We start from the raw sequence: 15,988 nt of genomic DNA, 5'->3' as shown, positions 1-15,988 counted from the left end.
GAAAGGGACATTGTGATTGATTAGAGGTGATAGTGTATGCATCTACGTGTAAACTTTAATCTAAATAAGTTTATTCTATTTTCTTCCTTTTCTCAACATGTTTATTTGTGATAAACCAAACTATGGATAAACAACTTGCTAAACCGATATAAGCTATTGATGGACCTTTGATCCAATAAATTGAACTAGCCAATAATGGACCTACAGCTCTTCCCAATTGACCTCTAGACCTAAATCCACCCAAAGCCCTTCCGCGTTGAAGGAGTGGATGGGACTCATCAACCAAAGAAGCTGCAGAAGATGTTAATCCAGTTACTACAGTTGCTGATGTATATGCTAAACATGTTGCTGATCCATATAAAACCAATGTAGACATTGATGGATTTGATAAAATAGATGAGAAAGGTAAGATTGATAAAAGGGAAAGTGCTATTATACATGATAATATACCATATGAAGCCAATCGGATTTCACCTAATCGCGTTAATGAGGGTCGGACATGTCTAGCTTGGAGTATTGCGGACAGTATACCAATATCTGTGGTAGTATAGAAAGTTTCAGCTACACGATTTTCGGTAGACTTATATGGACTTAATTTCGACTTACAGGAGAGCAGTCGACCATTTTGAGCATTCGTAGCGGAAAACAAGTCGTACGTCAGAAAAGTCAAGGTGAATTCAGCCTAAAAAACAGATCGAAATCAGCGACATCGAAACGTAATGGAAAAGAGGGCTTTAACTTCTCATTCTCACACCTGAAAAGAATAGTAAAAATAGACCATGTAATCTTCCAACGATTTTCAACTTGTTCAACTTTTCTTCAACTGATAAACCCTTCTGACCGTCCGCTTTCTTCTCTTCGATAGAAGTATCATCTTTCTTCCATCCTTTCGTTTCAGGTAATTTGACTGCTAGGAATATAGTTTCGACTAATAACAATACAAGTGAGATGGTAGCTGGTAAAGCATATATATTCAACTTGTCCTTTGAAGTTGAAGTTGTCAGTGGTATTGGACGGGAAGCGAAATATGCTCCTAATGATGGCCTAATTCCATCCCGATATAGTTCAGCTCAATAGTATATACACAACGAGGATGATGGGATGGGAAAGTGATCTTACCCCAAGGTGAAGCAAATGGAAAATGCTATCCCTACTAAAGCAAGACTTTTTGACCTTGTCGATGAAGTCGTAACGTCACTTATGATAGCTCTGAAAAAGGACATACCGTTAGAATATCTAGCAAGCATGAGTACTTGATAAGGTGAATACGCTTACGTGCTCAATTGGACATTCCCTTCACTCAATCCACCTACAAGTCTTGACAGAAGGAACGAGGCCTACATTTCTGAACGTCAACGAACATCTACTCTATTGACTTGACATCTATATCTGAAAGTATGAGAAAACGAAAGGACATACGAAGGAAGTTGATTGTATCCAGATTATGGCTGAAAGTAAATTACCTATCATAGTAGCTAATAGCACTTTTTTCCTTCCATATTTATCGGATACTACCATGCTTTTCATCAGCTCATTCCATCAGGGTATACGATAGCATCAGTGAGCAGACTGAATGGTCACTTACATCTACCCAAATACGGACTTATGATACATTGACACAAGCTAAATAAACTTCCCATTGCACCACCAAGTAAAACTACATCCCATTCTTTTTTACCTTGATCATCACCATCTGTGACATAGCCTGTTGTAGAAGATAGGGATAATAACGTTGAACGCCATTTTCTTGATATGTATAGGAGGTTCGAGAGTAACGAATTGGGCGATGAGTCTAACGTGAGATACCATGCTGTTAATCTAGGAAAGAGGGGTAATGGTATTGTGAATGCTGTGAACAAGGCAAAATATCAGTTTTGAGTGAGTTGGAGCTCGCGACACACCCCTGACCTTATATGCTTCTTTTGCCTCAGATAGTGATGAAATAGAGTCATACATACCTAGTAGGTCCAATACCAATGCGAAGAAAACAGTCTTGACTATACTTTTCGGTTCGACCATTTTTAGATTGATTGACGTCGGGAATCAAGAATGAATATTTGGGAGATATGAGGTTGACCGAGAACAAGCAAGGATTCCTCTATGACTCAGTCCGACCAATCCAGCAGAGTTCGTTGGCTGTCCTGGATACTGTGAATGCTGATTTGCTCGAAGTATCATTCGTTTCTGTCGCCATTGTTACTCTCATCCCCTTCTCTACTCTCACTCTTTTCGACCGAAATCGCGTATAATAAAGTAGGACCTCGACCACCTCCACTCGGACCTTTTGTATGTCTGTCCACGCGATGTTAACCCTGAAATGGTATTCGATATGACGACAGATAAACAGCACAGAGACATCTTGCATAGCTTCATATACGACATCTCTCATACGTTCATATACCTTCCATCTGAACATCACCAAGCGAAATGGCGTACAAAGCTGGCGAGTACTGATGTGCAGCACAACTGCGGACCGGCCATGATGAGACTAACGTAGCTCATTTAGGCCCTATCTATCCATGTAATCCTGCTACGGCGAGATCAGAGTCGACAAAGTTGGCTGTTGATCCCAAAGGAGAGAAATTGATATATACGAATGGAAGAGCTGTGATAGTGAGCTGAATTTAAGTCACCATATCATAACTTATAGTGCGTGCTGACGTTCGCGCTTCCTGCAGATCCGTGATCTCAATGTAAGCTGAAGACCTCCCTGATCCATACGCATTGCGATATTGATATGAAAAACCAATAGCACACAGACTTGTCTCACGCTTATACTCGTTAGTGAAGGGGGTGATTGTTGCAGTCCAGGAATGACCGAGCTGATCCTCACGTAAAACCTAGAACACACACAATCTACTACAGTCGCTCGATTCTCTCCTTCGGGATACTACGCAGCTTCAGCTGATGTAGCTGGTAACGGTGAGTACATCCGTGCCGAGGGAAATGCTCCTCTTATTGCTCCATCAGAGACTGCGGTATCATCTGCTAACTTGCTACTGACACCCGAATAGTCAGAGTGTGGGACGTCACGAATGCCGAAAATAACCTCAAACTTGCCATTCGACCGTTATCAGGTAAGATCAATGATTTAGCTTGGGATGGGGAAAGCAAGAGGATCATCGTTGGTGGAGAAGGCAAGGACAAGTGAGTTGACGACCTCCTGTCAAGCTGAGTATACATATGAAATATAAGTGCTGAGTGTCTATGGAAAAACAGGTTCGGAGCTGCTTTCTTTATGGATTCAGGTTCTTCATGTGGTGAGATCACCGGACATTCAAAGGTAAGTACGAGTGAGGTTCGAAGATAACGCACAAGAGCTAACTTCTGTGTGTTATATTTCTAGCCTATAGCCTCCCTCTCTGTTCGCCATCAAAGACCTTTCCGAGCCGTTTCAGGATCCGACGACAATTCTTTGATTCTCCATACTGCCGTACCGTTCAAATACGACAAAATGATTAATACCCATAATCGATTCGTCAGGGATGTAGCCTTCTCGCCTAACGGTGATTTATTCGCTAGTGTCGCAAGCGATGGGAAACTGTTCCTCTACGATGGTAAATCTGGAGAAGTCAAAGGCGAAGTGAATAGAGATGGAGCTACAAGTAGTTTGGTATGTTTCCCCCTCCCCTTTGGTCAGAGAGGTATCATAACTAATATCAAGAGCGATAGATGGCTTGTTCTTGGAATCTTGATTCATCTTCTATCGCCTCTGCTGGTGCTGATGGTATAGTTTCTATTTGTGAGTGTATACCAATGTTTAAAGCCCTCTTGATGGTAGTGCTCAGTCGGTATATGTGCTAATAAGAGATCCTTGTCAAGGGGACGCAACGTCACTTAGATCCACTCAAAGCTGGACGATAGGTTCAGATGTTCAATCTCAACAAAACGGAGTAGTCTTCGCCAACCCAAATACAGTAGTATCAATCTCATTATCAGGCGTATTAAACCTGTTTGATACTAGAGAATCTTCAAATACTAAATGGCGTAAACTACATGGAGCTACAAAAGCGATTACTGCATCTACGTTATCAAGTGGAAGTGAAGAAAATTCATCTTCATCTACTTTCTATACTGGTTCATTCGATGGTACCATCAAGAAATTCGATATTGGTGATTCTTTTGGTGAAAAGGAAGGAAATTGTGACGAGTTGAATGGTACTGGTCATACTGCAAATGTCATCGCCTTGAGTAGTGATATGAAAGGAAAAGTTTATTCGGCTGGTTGGGATGATAAAGTATCTTCTATCGAGGGAGAATCATTCTCGTGAGTTTAAGATTCTGTGGAGAGTCAGAAGCTGTGCTCACTGATTCACATTCCCCATAGTTCCACCTCATTACCCATCAAATCACAGCCATCAGGAGTCGCTTCCACACAAAACGCAGTCTACATAGCGACGTCTTCTGGACTGGAAGTTCATCCCGTTGGTTCAAACTCATCCTCCGTTCTAGTCAAAGGTGGCATCTCCGCCGTTGCAGCACACCCTGGACCCAATTCCGATCTATTAGCGTGTGGCATAGGAAAGAAAGTTGTCTTATACTCCACTTCACCAGATAAAGAAATAGCTTCATTCGAAGATAATAAAGGTGATATATTGTCATTGTCATTCTCACCAGATGGGAAATTCCTAGCATCTGGAGATTCGGCAAGAAGGATTGTTTTAGTTGATATTGAAAAGCAATCAGTGGCGGTTTCAAGTCGATGGACTTTCCACACTGCACGTGTCGTAGCTTTAGATTGGAGTAAGAGTGGTAAGAGATTAGCTTCGGCTGGTTTGGATGAAGCTGTTTATATTTGGGATAGAGAGAAGATTGCTAAGAATGTAGCAATTAAGGTTAGTCCCACTTTATATACTTTGTCGAACAGACATCCTTCTGTCAAAATTTGATTAGACTCTGTCTAAATTCTTGTTGAAGAGTCTCTCGCTGATGTGGTGCTTGTAGAACGCCCACCCTGGAGGAGTCACTGGAGTTTCTTGGATAGGAGATGATAAACTTATCACTGCTGGATCAGATGGTATAGTAAGAACTTGGACTGTACCTGTATAGAGAATCAGTAGATTGACATATATGCGATTGTTGTGGAGTAGAACATTTAAAGTGTGAATCGTGATTGCGACTTGATTATAAGTGTTTACCAACCCTGTCCTCTTCTGCGTGTGGTATTTCATGTACATGGCATCTGCTCCGGATGTATTTTCCTCCTAACTGCGAGTCATCACCCTTTGGGCTTTCCACTAAATACATGATACACAGCAAGTTTGCTTTTCGTCCACAGATGTTGGACCTGTTCAACGAGTGAGAATTCGAATCATCTGACGATGTCAAACGCGAAGGATCGGTGTACTGGTGTATGTACTAAAAGACCGACAGATAGATAAATTCGGACCTCAAGCTTCAATGCTCTTGAGTAGAAAAGGGGATGAAGATGATCCTACTTCAACCGCAAATCCAGTTCGATGACTAGACATTTGGTTGAAAATACATGCAACAAGGACGTTCGTGACTGATTTACCGGCCGTCGGTTGTTTCGCTATTGCTGCTGCGAAAGCTATGCAATTTGGATAATAAATCAAGCTTGATTCTGGTATTGTGGTGTATCATAAGGACTGACGTCGTGGGTATCAGGAGGAAAAGAGGTTTTGTAATAGAGGGAATTAATGGAATCGAACATGATGATGAGAACGATCTCACCTGATCGAACAGAGAGATAAGGATAATAATCACCCGTCAGCAACGATTGCGTGCAGACTGCACCACAGCGATCCTTTTTTTGAAGATCTGGTCATGTTTTAATACATTTTGCATGTAGTATATGCCACCCATTCACCCTTTTTATTCCGTCAGAAACCCTATGTAAGCTCAGTGACGTTCATGGGCATTTCATCGATTTGAGTAGAATAATATTGTTCGATATCTCTTAAAATTCGAACGTCTTCTACAGTGACGAAATTGATAGCAACACCTTTTCGACCGAATCGACCTGATCGACCTATTCTGTGCAAGTAGTTTTCACGCGATGTGGGTAAATCGTAATTGATGACCAAAGAAACTTGTTGAACATCAATACCTCTGGCCCACACGTCGGTGGTGATAAGTACTCGACTACAAATGACAGTTAGCATTGGACTTTACTGATGTTGAATTGTGATTTAACTAACCTTTGACCGCCTCTGAATTCTGCCATAATAGCATCTCGCTCTTTTTGTACCATCTCACCGTGCATACTGCTAACGGTAAAGTTGGCTTCTCGCATTTTCTCAGTGAGCCAATCAACCTTTCTTCGAGTATTACAGAATATGACGGCTTGCGTGATAGTGAGTCTACACCAATGGTCAGAAATCATGCTTTATTGTCTTGGATCGATGCACTTACGTATCATACAAATCACATAAAGTGTCAAACTTCCAATCTTCCTTCTCAACAGCGACGAAGAATTGCTTGATACCTTCTAAAGTCAACTCATCACGCTTGACCAAGATTCGAATAGGGTCGGTCATGAACTTGGTTGTCATCTCGAGAACATCGTGAGGTAGAGTAGCGGAGACAACGACCACTTGAGTGGCAGGGGGAAGATATCGGTAGATATCGTATATTTGATCTTTGAAACCTTTGTTGAGTAATTCATCGGACTCATCGAGAATAAGCATCTGATAATATGTTAGCAGTAATTCAGCTGTCAAAGTGTATATCTCTCCACTTTTCCGTCTGTTTCGTTTGAGACTGCTTCTCATTGTCCGTCAAGCTGAGTTTCCCTCAAGCCAAATGATGTCCGCAGTCCTCTGATCCAACTCTTTCGCTTGTGCATACCGTTGCTTGTAATAATCAAACTCACCTTGATATCCTTGGTCCTGAGATTTCGTCTTCTGATCATATCAAACACTCTTCCGGGAGTACCACTAACGACCTGTTGACCAGCTTCCAACTTTCTGATATCTTCACCCACACTTGTTCCACCGATACAAGCATGACATGATACGTTCATGTAATCACCTAAAGCCAACATGACAGATTGGATTTGAACAGCCAATTCTCTCGTGGGTGAAAGGACTAAGACTTGTGATTCTCGAACTTTTGTGTCGATAGATTGTAATGCTGAAATTGAGAACGTAGCTGTTTTACCAGTACCTGATTGAGCTTGAGCGATAACATCTCTTCCTCTCATGATAGGTATAATAGCTCTTTGTTGAATTGCAGATGGTTTTTCGAAGTTGTATGCGTAGATACCTCGAAGTAAATCTTCTTTCAAATTCAAGGCCTCGACTGAGAAAAGGTTAAAACCAAAGACATCAGTATATAATTCTAAGGAGAAAAGAGGGAAATGCTGAATACTCACAAGTGGGAGCCTAAAAGTCGAGAGGAACAAAAGTGTCAATCATAATGAACACCCCTGAGCCTCTCGATAATGCACTGCGTTTCCAAAGAAAGTCGCGCAGCTTGAAGAGTTGAAAAAGATACGTACCACCGAGACTGCCTCGGAAGACTCGAATACGAGTTTTTCATCACCGCTGCAGTGGACATCGTCAGCTATCTGTTAGGCGGTCACTCTTATAGTCTAGCTGGGTGATCCTCTCACACTCACGTGTTGATTCCTGCCATTCTGTTCGCTTTGTCTTGATTCTACAAAAGTGAAGGAAATGAAGGAATGTATCAACGTATGTTATCTCGTTCAATCAGCCTAGAACAACTCGACAACATGAAATCCCAGAAGAGTGCAGAACAGAAGGAAGTGGCGGCGGGATCAATTGTATTACCGTTATATCACCGGTATGTGGCACTTATTTCGACTACTTGCTGCTTTCTGTTGCGAGCGAACAGATCCTTTAACAACACTTCAGCGAATTCGTGCACTGTTATTCCGCATATTCAGCTACATATTCCACTGAAATCTGCACAACTTGTTTCAGGGATTGGATTGACAAGTCGACAAGCAGCAAGTGGGAAGAACAAAATGGACTCTATAATTGAGACTCAACGATCCACACACGAGGAAATAGAAAGGTATGAACAAGCTCTTGCCGAAGTGCTTCTCCAAAATCCTACAGCAGTAAGTCTCGACCGCCACATCCATACTCGAGTATAGCATGCTAATGTTAATTTCGATATAGCAAAAGAACATCACTAGAAGGGATAGAAAAGCAGCGGATGTTTTAGGTAGATTAGGTGGATTACGAAAGGAATTAGTTGATTTTTATGAAGATTTACCTGGATTAAGACCTAGAGAACTTCAATTACTTTCAGCTCCTCAAGCGGGCGAAGATGATTTGGCTGAATTCTATACAAGATATAACAAGATAAAAGATTTTCATCAACGTAATCCTGGTATCAGTAGTAGACAAATGATCAGTCAAGTAGATGAATTGGTGAAAGGAGATGGAATCCAAACTGTTCATGTGGAAGGTGATGCAGAACCTACTATCATTGATCGTGAGTTCCGCCTTCCTTATCGTTCAGGAGAGGGACATTACGAGCCAGGAGGTGGTAAAGTGCTACTATGACCTATGACCTGTGCTGCTCTTCTGCTCTTCTCCTGTTCGTCTGTCCCGTCCCCGTTCCCATTCCCATTGCCCTCCCTTTTCTCTTATCCCCTTCCGCGCATCTTCCTCTGAATCCCCCCAGCTCTTGATCTCATAAACTGATTTCGTACTCTCACAGCTTTGGACTCGATATTTAGTGGAGAAGAGGCCCATGGGAAATACCTCGATATGCTTCTGAGTCATTCTCAATACATGAATCTTAGAGGAGCCACTCGGTTATCCTATATAGGGTTTTTAGATATGTTAAAACAAGGGAAAGTTGAAAGAACTTTGGAACTAAAAGAGAAATCTTCAGCTGCTTATTTGGAATATGTTCAAACTCTCTATAACTATTTGATGTCATATTTCGAACGAGCTTTACCTTTGGTCAATATACAAGCTAAGATCAAGGAAGAAGAAGAGAAATTCAAATCTGCTTGGGAAGCTGGTCAAGTTCAAGGTTGGGAAGCTGAGAGCAGTACAAAATCCAAAGCGCAGAACAATAATGGCGAAGGAATATGGTGTCAATATTGTGAGTCATACTCGTCTCATTTCCATTTGTCGCACTCTTCTCCCATTTTCCATATAACCTATCCTTTACCCTTCGGCCACATGTCTCGATCATGCTGGCCAGCTAACGATTTCTTGTGATATCAATAGGTCAAAAGAGTTACTCAAAACAGACAGTATACGATGCACATCTTAATTCCGACAAGCATAAGAAAAAAGAACAAGCTTCAAAATCATCCTCATCTTCAGATCCATCAAAGACCAATGGTTCTTCAGCACCTGTAGCTTCGACGTCGACATATCGTAATAAGCTTGAAATACCTGCAAGACTTACTCATCTTATCTCAGCAATACTCTCATTGCCGCCCATTCCTGAGAAATTAGCACATACACGTTCAGAAACGGAAAGGAAGATGGCTTTGACCGCTAGAGAAAGAGAAACGGAATTGGTGGAACAAGAAGAAGCTCCTGCTGTTCCTATAGATCTGGGTAATGAAGATGAGGACGAGGAAGACGATGGAAAGATCTACAATCCACTGAAGCTACCTCTTGGGTGAGTTCTCCCTTGAAAATCACACAATCCGATTCCTCAATTCCGTTTGAATTTTCCTTTTTTACCTTTGCGTCAGTCTTATGGTCGGGTACTTGCGCTGATGCTTCTCGTTACCATTTTAGGTTTGATGGAAAGCCAATTCCGTTCTGATAAGTCTATACATGCTATGACTAGCTGTAGGATGCTAACATACCTTTTCTGCTAGCACGCTGTACAAATTACATGGCCTGGGAGTCACCTTTGACTGTGAAATCTGTCAACAAAGGATTCAGGGGTGAGTCGGCGCACCTATTCAAAACACATTTCGTATCGTCTGCTGACCCCTCTGCAGTCGCCGGGAGTTTGATAAACACTTCAGTGAAGGCAAACACATGTTAGGACTTCGAGCTTTAGGTATACCGACTTCTGGAAATCGACATTTTCTCGGCATCACTTCTATCTCAGATGCCCTTGCCCGTGAGTCTTTGTTCCCGATCCTACCCTATCTTAGTCTAGGTTCCATACCAGAGTTTTTGTATTCATCAGGCGGATTGGGAACAGACCTATGCCATATACTGTATGGACTTGGTATCTCGGCTCCAGAAGAGGAAGGAAGGGAACGAAAAGCTAATACAACTTTACTTGTGTAGTTGCCGAAAAGCTCAAAAGAGAAGGGAGAGCCTCTCTCCAAGAAGCCGAACGAGCAGAAGAGTTTGAAGATGAAGATGGAAACGTATATGACAAAAAGACTTACTTCGACTTGAAGAAGCAAGGTTTGTTATAATCGCGATATCATACACAATCAAACCGTCATTTCAATTGCGAATTGTTCCGGATGAGCATATGATTATGTTGCGGTCATAAGAAGACGCTTTCATAGCTGTATGCATAAAATAACATCATGGAAAAATGCACCGAAGGTGAACTGATTGAAAGGTTTGGGATTGAATCGGAACGATGGAAAGAAAGTGCTACATGCACCGAAACACGTCTTTGATCTAGATGGTTAACTCTCACTTTAGCTGCAAGCACGATTGAGTTGAACGCTCATTGACCTGATATTACACTCTGTGCCATAGCCATAACTGCTTAGGAGGTGTGTTGTCTGGTAGTCAGAGTGAATAGCAGATCGCTTATCTCCCAAGACGTTTCTCCTCGGATCTTTCCTCATCACTTCAAGCATATATAAACCGTTCTGACCACCGCAATTCTCTCATCTACGGCCATAGAACCTCGAAAACGCCCCATCCCGTCAGATCTGGGCAGCTAAGCTGGGTATCGCTCGGTTAGTACCATCGTGGGGGACCAGATGGGAATCCCGGGTGCTGTAGTTCTTTTACTTTTTGTTCCTCACACAGGAGACGAGAGGGGAGAGGAAGAAGATGTTACAAAGAAGAGGAAGCGGGGAATGATAGGTGTAGGTGGGTGAAAGCGAGTTGTGCGGGAAGAAAGCTGTTCAGATGGGATCTCAGTCACGTTGAAGCGAGGGAAAGCGAGGACGGGAAGGTGCAAGGAGGAAGGAGGAGAATGGGAGTCAGAGTGGGGAGAGAGGGATGGGAGGAGGGAAGGATGATTGCAAGGGGGAGAAATGTGTAAGATTAGAAGGAAGTACCGCGCAACGTCATTGCTATATCTTCAAGGGAAACATTGTCAGACAAAAAAATTCAGGTTCAATAGCTTTTGTGACAAAGAGTAAGTGTTCCTCTGACATGGGATTTCTCCATTATAGTTCATTCAAACTGTTCATTTACTAGACTGATAGCGTTCGACCTTCCTACCCTCTACCGAATCTCGCTTCAGCTGCTCGTGCTCTTCTTTCCCTTTCGATTTGCATTCTCATTTCCTGACTCATTCCACCTAAACCTTCTCCACCGACTTTCCCACCTAATTTCTGTGGACCCGTATTCCCTGTTCCACCACCGTTCAATGATAATGCCACTTTCCTCATTTCATCTTCTTTTTTCCTTTGAGCTTCAGCTTCCAATTGAGCTTTTTCTTCGTTTTCAGCTTCTGCCAATCTCGTCTTTTCCCTTTCCTTCAATTTCTCTTTGAGACCTTTTCGTCGATCTGCTTTCTTGGAATTTTGCTCAGCTTCCAATTCATCGCTCAAACCAGAAGGTACTCTAGCTTGATTGACCCAATCATACCAGTCTGGGTGATTGTAAGCTACTCTTCTGAACACATTTCGGATGATTTTCGTTGACGATAATTCGTATGCTCTTCTCCCATTGGCTGTTTCGATGGGTTGTGTAGGATCTGATCTCTCTTCTTCAAGTAGGTAACGTAGGATATCTTCTTGCCCTGCAGCAGCTACAAAACCTAATATTTCAGAAGGTTGATAGTCTGATTGGTATTTGGTCCAGAAAGGTTTCAAAGCGTCTAATCGTCCTTTCCGTATCATTTCTTCCAATCTCTTTCGACGATCTACACGAGCTTCTTCCTCGGGTGATAGCTTGGGCACAGCAGGGACTACAGGAGCAGGTGTAGACACAGGAGCCGCTTTGATGGGCTTGTTTTTTGGTTGAAGAGAAGCGATATACGCATCGTCAAGAGCTTGAAGGGCTTCTTCGGATAACCGTGATACTTTCAACCGTGTGAGTTCATTCCAGCATCGTAGGAGTTCTTGAAGAGTCTACATCGCGTAGCTATCAGCTGACGATTCCCATGGCACTGCGCGGATATCACTTACAGGTCTCCTAGTAGGGAAAGGGAATACTCTTATTCGATCATCGGTCTTATGAAGAACGGCTCCGTCATATCCCCAGAAACTCTTTTTCCCGTGCGTACTAGCTCTAATGAAAATTCTCTCAGAGGCAGCGAGATCTTCTTCCCAATCGATCATCAAAGCTCTGATTTCTTCTTGTAGAGCTTGTTCACCGTATCTACGTAACATGGCACCGGCAGAAACAGCCTTTGATTTTGCGTTATCGTTCAATGCTTGAGAACCACCTTGCTTCTTACGTGCTGAACGGCGTGACATCAGCTATCTATTGGCAGAAGAATGAGGCAGAATGAACTAACTGGTATAACGATGGAATGTTTTATGTTTCAAAATTCTGATATCACCTGCACCTTTAACTTCCTGTCTTTCATTTTTGGCTCTGGGTCTTATTGAGACTACCATTCCAGCAAAATGACCTCCTGCAACCATTAACAATGTCAATCTCCTTTCACCATCTTGATTTTCATTTCCAGTCAATTGCATCCTTTTCAATTCCGTCAAATAATCCGCGGCAGTATCGAATGGTGGGAACAAAGCTCGATGTACACCTAATTGAGTATCTTTTGGTATACCTAAAGAATCGAGAGATGTAGTGGGTGAGAACCAAATAACGGCTGTTCGTAAATGAGCTCTTCTTTGACGATCTGCTAATTCGAGCGCTTCCTCATCATCATCATCTTCTGGATTGAGTCCATTCCCGATTGTTTGACGTTTGAGTAATCGTGCGACTTTCGATTGAGATGATGAGCCAGATGATGACGATCCGGAAGATTCTGATCCTGATCCTGAAATGGACGATATGCCTACGCCGCATCATAGCAGTCAATATCACGTTTATTGATTACAGTTGTAAGTCGTTGGTCTTACTCACCTTCTACCATCCCATCCCATTCCTCTGCACTGACAGTCCTTCCGGTAAGTTTTGCTTTGGCATTATAACGATGCCAGTCTGATTTGAAATGTGTTCGTTGCTCTTCCACGGTGTCGAAATTGGTATTTGGGCAAGTCTGACAGCTCAATCCGGCACCCGAAGGCAGAGTAGCTTGCACTGTTTGTACAACAGCTTTTTCCGCCGTCTCGTCTGAAGGTTCATTGGATTGTTGAGCTTGTATCGATCGTACAGTAAGATTCGAGAGCAGTTCTGGAGGTATGGAATAAACTGATATCCCCCTTGAGAGGATTGAAACAGGTGTTGAGCTCGACATGATGACCAGCGGTATCAAGTGCGTCAGACTAGTAAGACGTACTAGAGAATTAGGAATTAATATAGGTGGCAATGAGCTGCTCTGTGATGAAATAGATACAAAGAGGTTTGTCAGAAAAAATAAGACACATGCAATCATCGATCATGACTTAAAGACATTGAAATTGAGGTGATGTTACGTCATCATTTCTGCAATCCGATCCGGAGAGCATGATAATATTGACATTGTAACTATCAGGCTGTCATTGAGTCATTTTGTTTGGGAACTGCGCTTTCATCGTGTTTCGCGACTGCACTGTCATTCTCACACCACTGGTCATAATATCAATTAACATATCCATATTCACATTCCTTTGACCAGTTCTGATCTTCATTCTTAATTACTTATTTATCAACAAGTGACGACTGATACGACATTCATCATGGCTGAACAATTGGTGAGCTTGAGATTTCTTCTACTCTAGCCAAACCCCACTCGTACGAGGTCCCAGCAGGCCCCACAATCATCTCCCCATCGATCAGGATCACAAGCTGATGATCGTGTTCTTTGCAGACAAAAGGTCAGTATCCTGTACTATACGTATGGACAAGAGATTTGTGACCGGAGCTGACATTACTATCTCATGAAATGAACGGCAACAGAACAAATCGCTGGTACGTGTGATATACGAGCACTTAGAATAAGACCAGACTCGGACTTAAGTATGTGATGCTAACGATCCACTGGCTAATAGAATTCAAGGAGGCTTTCTCTCTCTTCGACAAAGGTGAGTCCAAAAGGCCATTTGAATGTTCCTCGAGTAATGATGCTAACGATATGATATCCCCTTGCATCCTCTCTTGGCACCGCATCCCCGTTTCACCGAAATTCTTGACACGACTTTTTGATGTGTTCGTCCTCCTGTATCCAACTCCTTACGTCCCGCGGTGTGAACTCTCATGAACAACATGTTTCGCCATCGCGTAGACGGAGATGGAACCATCACCACCAAGGAACTCGGTACCGTCATGAGATCTCTCGGTCAAAACCCTACTCAAGCTGAGCTTGAGGATATGATCAACGAGGCGAGTAGGGATCAGCTACTTAGTCGAACTCGACATCGAGATGAGCTGATTAAGTTCTCGCTTTTGCTGTGATGTGATCATTCAGGTCGACGCCGATGGAAACAACTCTATCGATTTTGCCGAATTCATGACCCTTATGGCTAGAAAGATGCACGACACTGATTCTGAAGATGAAATCCGAGAGGCTTTCAAGGTGAGCCACTCTTCTCCGCTCTCGCTTACACCCATAAAGTGGTCAATGCGATATGGTGGCTTTTCTTCACGTTTGTGCTGATGTATGATTTCGTTTAGGTCTTTGACAAAAACAACGACGGTCATATTTCCGCTGCTGAATTGAAACACGTCATGAGTAAGTGATCTGTCTGATCTCCGCTTGTCTCCCAAACACTGCTTCGTATGTCGTAGTTCCGATACTGACGATCCATTCCTATCAGCCAACCTCGGTGAGAAGCTCTCCGACGCTGAGATTAGCGAGATGATCAGAGAGGCAGACAAGGACGGTAAGTTGTTTCGAAAATTAAATTGTTGTAATGACCAGCTGCGCACAAGTAACTTACAACCACCTCGTGCATAGGTGATGGAATGATCGACTACAACGAATTCGTAACAATGATGATGGCTAAGGTAAGTATCATCGTTCTCCAAAATAAGCCAGATTGATTGTTAGCTTATATATCATAATGTTTCAGTAAACTTCCTGTCCTGATCATTTTGCCTCTTCTATCTTTCCGATCAACTTTCATTTTGGCGTCTTTGGGTTCCTGTGAGATTGAGGGGTCAGAGGGATATCGAAAAAAAAAATGTAAAGGAGGATGGGATTCACCTAAATGTAATTAGTGTCTTGAGCAAATAGGTTGTGCAATCTGAATATCAGCGAGTCCCAATGGATGTCGACCTGGTCATTGCGATTTGAAGTTCAGTTTGAGTCCAATGATAACTGAACGTTTTCTTCTATTTATCCTTCCAAACTTGAGAATCCATACTTTTCAGCAACCTGTGACTATCCTGACGGATATTCGACCATCAATTATCTACTGAAGGCAAGGCCAGACAAAAAAAGTCTCAGAATGGCTGTGATATTTCCAACGTGTCAATGTCCGCTCAACAGTAGGAAAAGGTGAGTACAGAAACTGTATTCCTGCAACCCGTAGACCTGAAACAATACTGACGCACAAACATCGCTCTAATTTGGTGCAGCTGGTCATTTACGAGATCATCTCCATTAATATAGCTGACTCGTTTGGTGTTAATGATCTTTCAGTCATTTGCGCGGCTTTATGAGCGAGTTCCATTCACACTGATCGATAATCTTATTCTTTTTATTATGAATCAGTACTATCATACGGATACCTGGTCTGGTTATCAAATGGCTCGGCAAGAACCGCTGTTGGTCGCTTTGCTGACTGTGACATCATCTCAAATTCGCTTCGACTTGACGC

General features: G+C 42.6%; 6 protein-coding genes and 1 non-coding gene across 7 annotated transcripts; 4 read left to right on the top strand and 3 right to left on the bottom strand.

The window, feature by feature from the left end:
* Positions 1 to 70: 70 nt before the first annotated feature.
* Positions 71 to 2,019, bottom strand: IL334_002663 (uncharacterized protein; the record flags this gene model as incomplete). Its single annotated transcript, XM_062934404.1, has 8 exons — positions 71 to 537; positions 607 to 682; positions 753 to 1,044; positions 1,120 to 1,209; positions 1,276 to 1,337; positions 1,420 to 1,511; positions 1,586 to 1,849; positions 1,959 to 2,019. 8 exons carry the CDS (start codon positions 2,017 to 2,019, stop codon positions 71 to 73), a joined length of 1,404 nt encoding a protein of 467 aa, XP_062790455.1.
* Positions 2,020 to 2,427: 408 nt separating this feature from the next.
* IL334_002662 (uncharacterized protein) lies at positions 2,428 to 5,049 on the top strand (the record flags this gene model as incomplete). The annotated part of the gene is made up of 12 exons (XM_062934403.1): positions 2,428 to 2,443; positions 2,507 to 2,613; positions 2,679 to 2,693; positions 2,753 to 2,780; positions 2,845 to 2,922; positions 3,015 to 3,147; positions 3,220 to 3,283; positions 3,347 to 3,613; positions 3,673 to 3,742; positions 3,823 to 4,267; positions 4,328 to 4,835; positions 4,945 to 5,049. The coding sequence occupies 12 exons, from the start codon at positions 2,428 to 2,430 to the stop codon at positions 5,047 to 5,049; spliced, it is 1,836 nt and encodes a 611-aa protein (XP_062790454.1).
* An 803-nt stretch (positions 5,050 to 5,852) lies between these two features.
* On the bottom strand, positions 5,853 to 7,599 carry IL334_002661 (ATP-dependent RNA helicase FAL1; the record flags this gene model as incomplete). The annotated part of the gene is made up of 7 exons (XM_062934402.1): positions 5,853 to 6,105; positions 6,162 to 6,323; positions 6,376 to 6,650; positions 6,836 to 7,263; positions 7,337 to 7,346; positions 7,463 to 7,508; positions 7,583 to 7,599. 7 exons carry the CDS (start codon positions 7,597 to 7,599, stop codon positions 5,853 to 5,855), a joined length of 1,191 nt encoding a protein of 396 aa, XP_062790453.1.
* Positions 7,600 to 7,951: 352 nt separating this feature from the next.
* Positions 7,952 to 10,342, top strand: IL334_002660 (uncharacterized protein; the record flags this gene model as incomplete). The annotated part of the gene is made up of 8 exons (XM_062934401.1): positions 7,952 to 8,047; positions 8,109 to 8,427; positions 8,656 to 9,048; positions 9,177 to 9,579; positions 9,702 to 9,722; positions 9,785 to 9,853; positions 9,911 to 10,035; positions 10,209 to 10,342. The coding sequence occupies 8 exons, from the start codon at positions 7,952 to 7,954 to the stop codon at positions 10,340 to 10,342; spliced, it is 1,560 nt and encodes a 519-aa protein (XP_062790452.1).
* A 434-nt stretch (positions 10,343 to 10,776) lies between these two features.
* IL334_002659 lies at positions 10,777 to 10,891 on the top strand. The gene has a single exon (XR_009999584.1). It is a non-coding gene; the product is annotated as a 5S ribosomal RNA (ribosomal RNA).
* Positions 10,892 to 11,332: 441 nt separating this feature from the next.
* Positions 11,333 to 13,485, bottom strand: IL334_002658 (uncharacterized protein; the record flags this gene model as incomplete). Its single annotated transcript, XM_062934400.1, has 4 exons — positions 11,333 to 12,190; positions 12,248 to 12,522; positions 12,580 to 13,083; positions 13,152 to 13,485. 4 exons carry the CDS (start codon positions 13,483 to 13,485, stop codon positions 11,333 to 11,335), a joined length of 1,971 nt encoding a protein of 656 aa, XP_062790451.1.
* A 421-nt stretch (positions 13,486 to 13,906) lies between these two features.
* Positions 13,907 to 15,241, top strand: IL334_002657 (calmodulin; the record flags this gene model as incomplete). The annotated part of the gene is made up of 10 exons (XM_062934399.1): positions 13,907 to 13,921; positions 14,038 to 14,044; positions 14,127 to 14,138; positions 14,219 to 14,251; positions 14,452 to 14,549; positions 14,635 to 14,742; positions 14,841 to 14,898; positions 14,984 to 15,049; positions 15,124 to 15,173; positions 15,239 to 15,241. 10 exons carry the CDS (start codon positions 13,907 to 13,909, stop codon positions 15,239 to 15,241), a joined length of 450 nt encoding a protein of 149 aa, XP_062790450.1.
* Positions 15,242 to 15,988: the final 747 nt, after the last annotated feature.

The sequence above is a fragment of the Kwoniella shivajii genome, chromosome 3, assembly GCF_035658355.1.
Source record: "Kwoniella shivajii chromosome 3, complete sequence".
Lineage (NCBI taxonomy): Eukaryota > Fungi > Basidiomycota > Tremellomycetes > Tremellales > Cryptococcaceae > Kwoniella > Kwoniella shivajii.
Note: the sequence above shows the minus strand (reverse complement) of the source record. Positions and strands in the feature narration are given on the sequence as shown.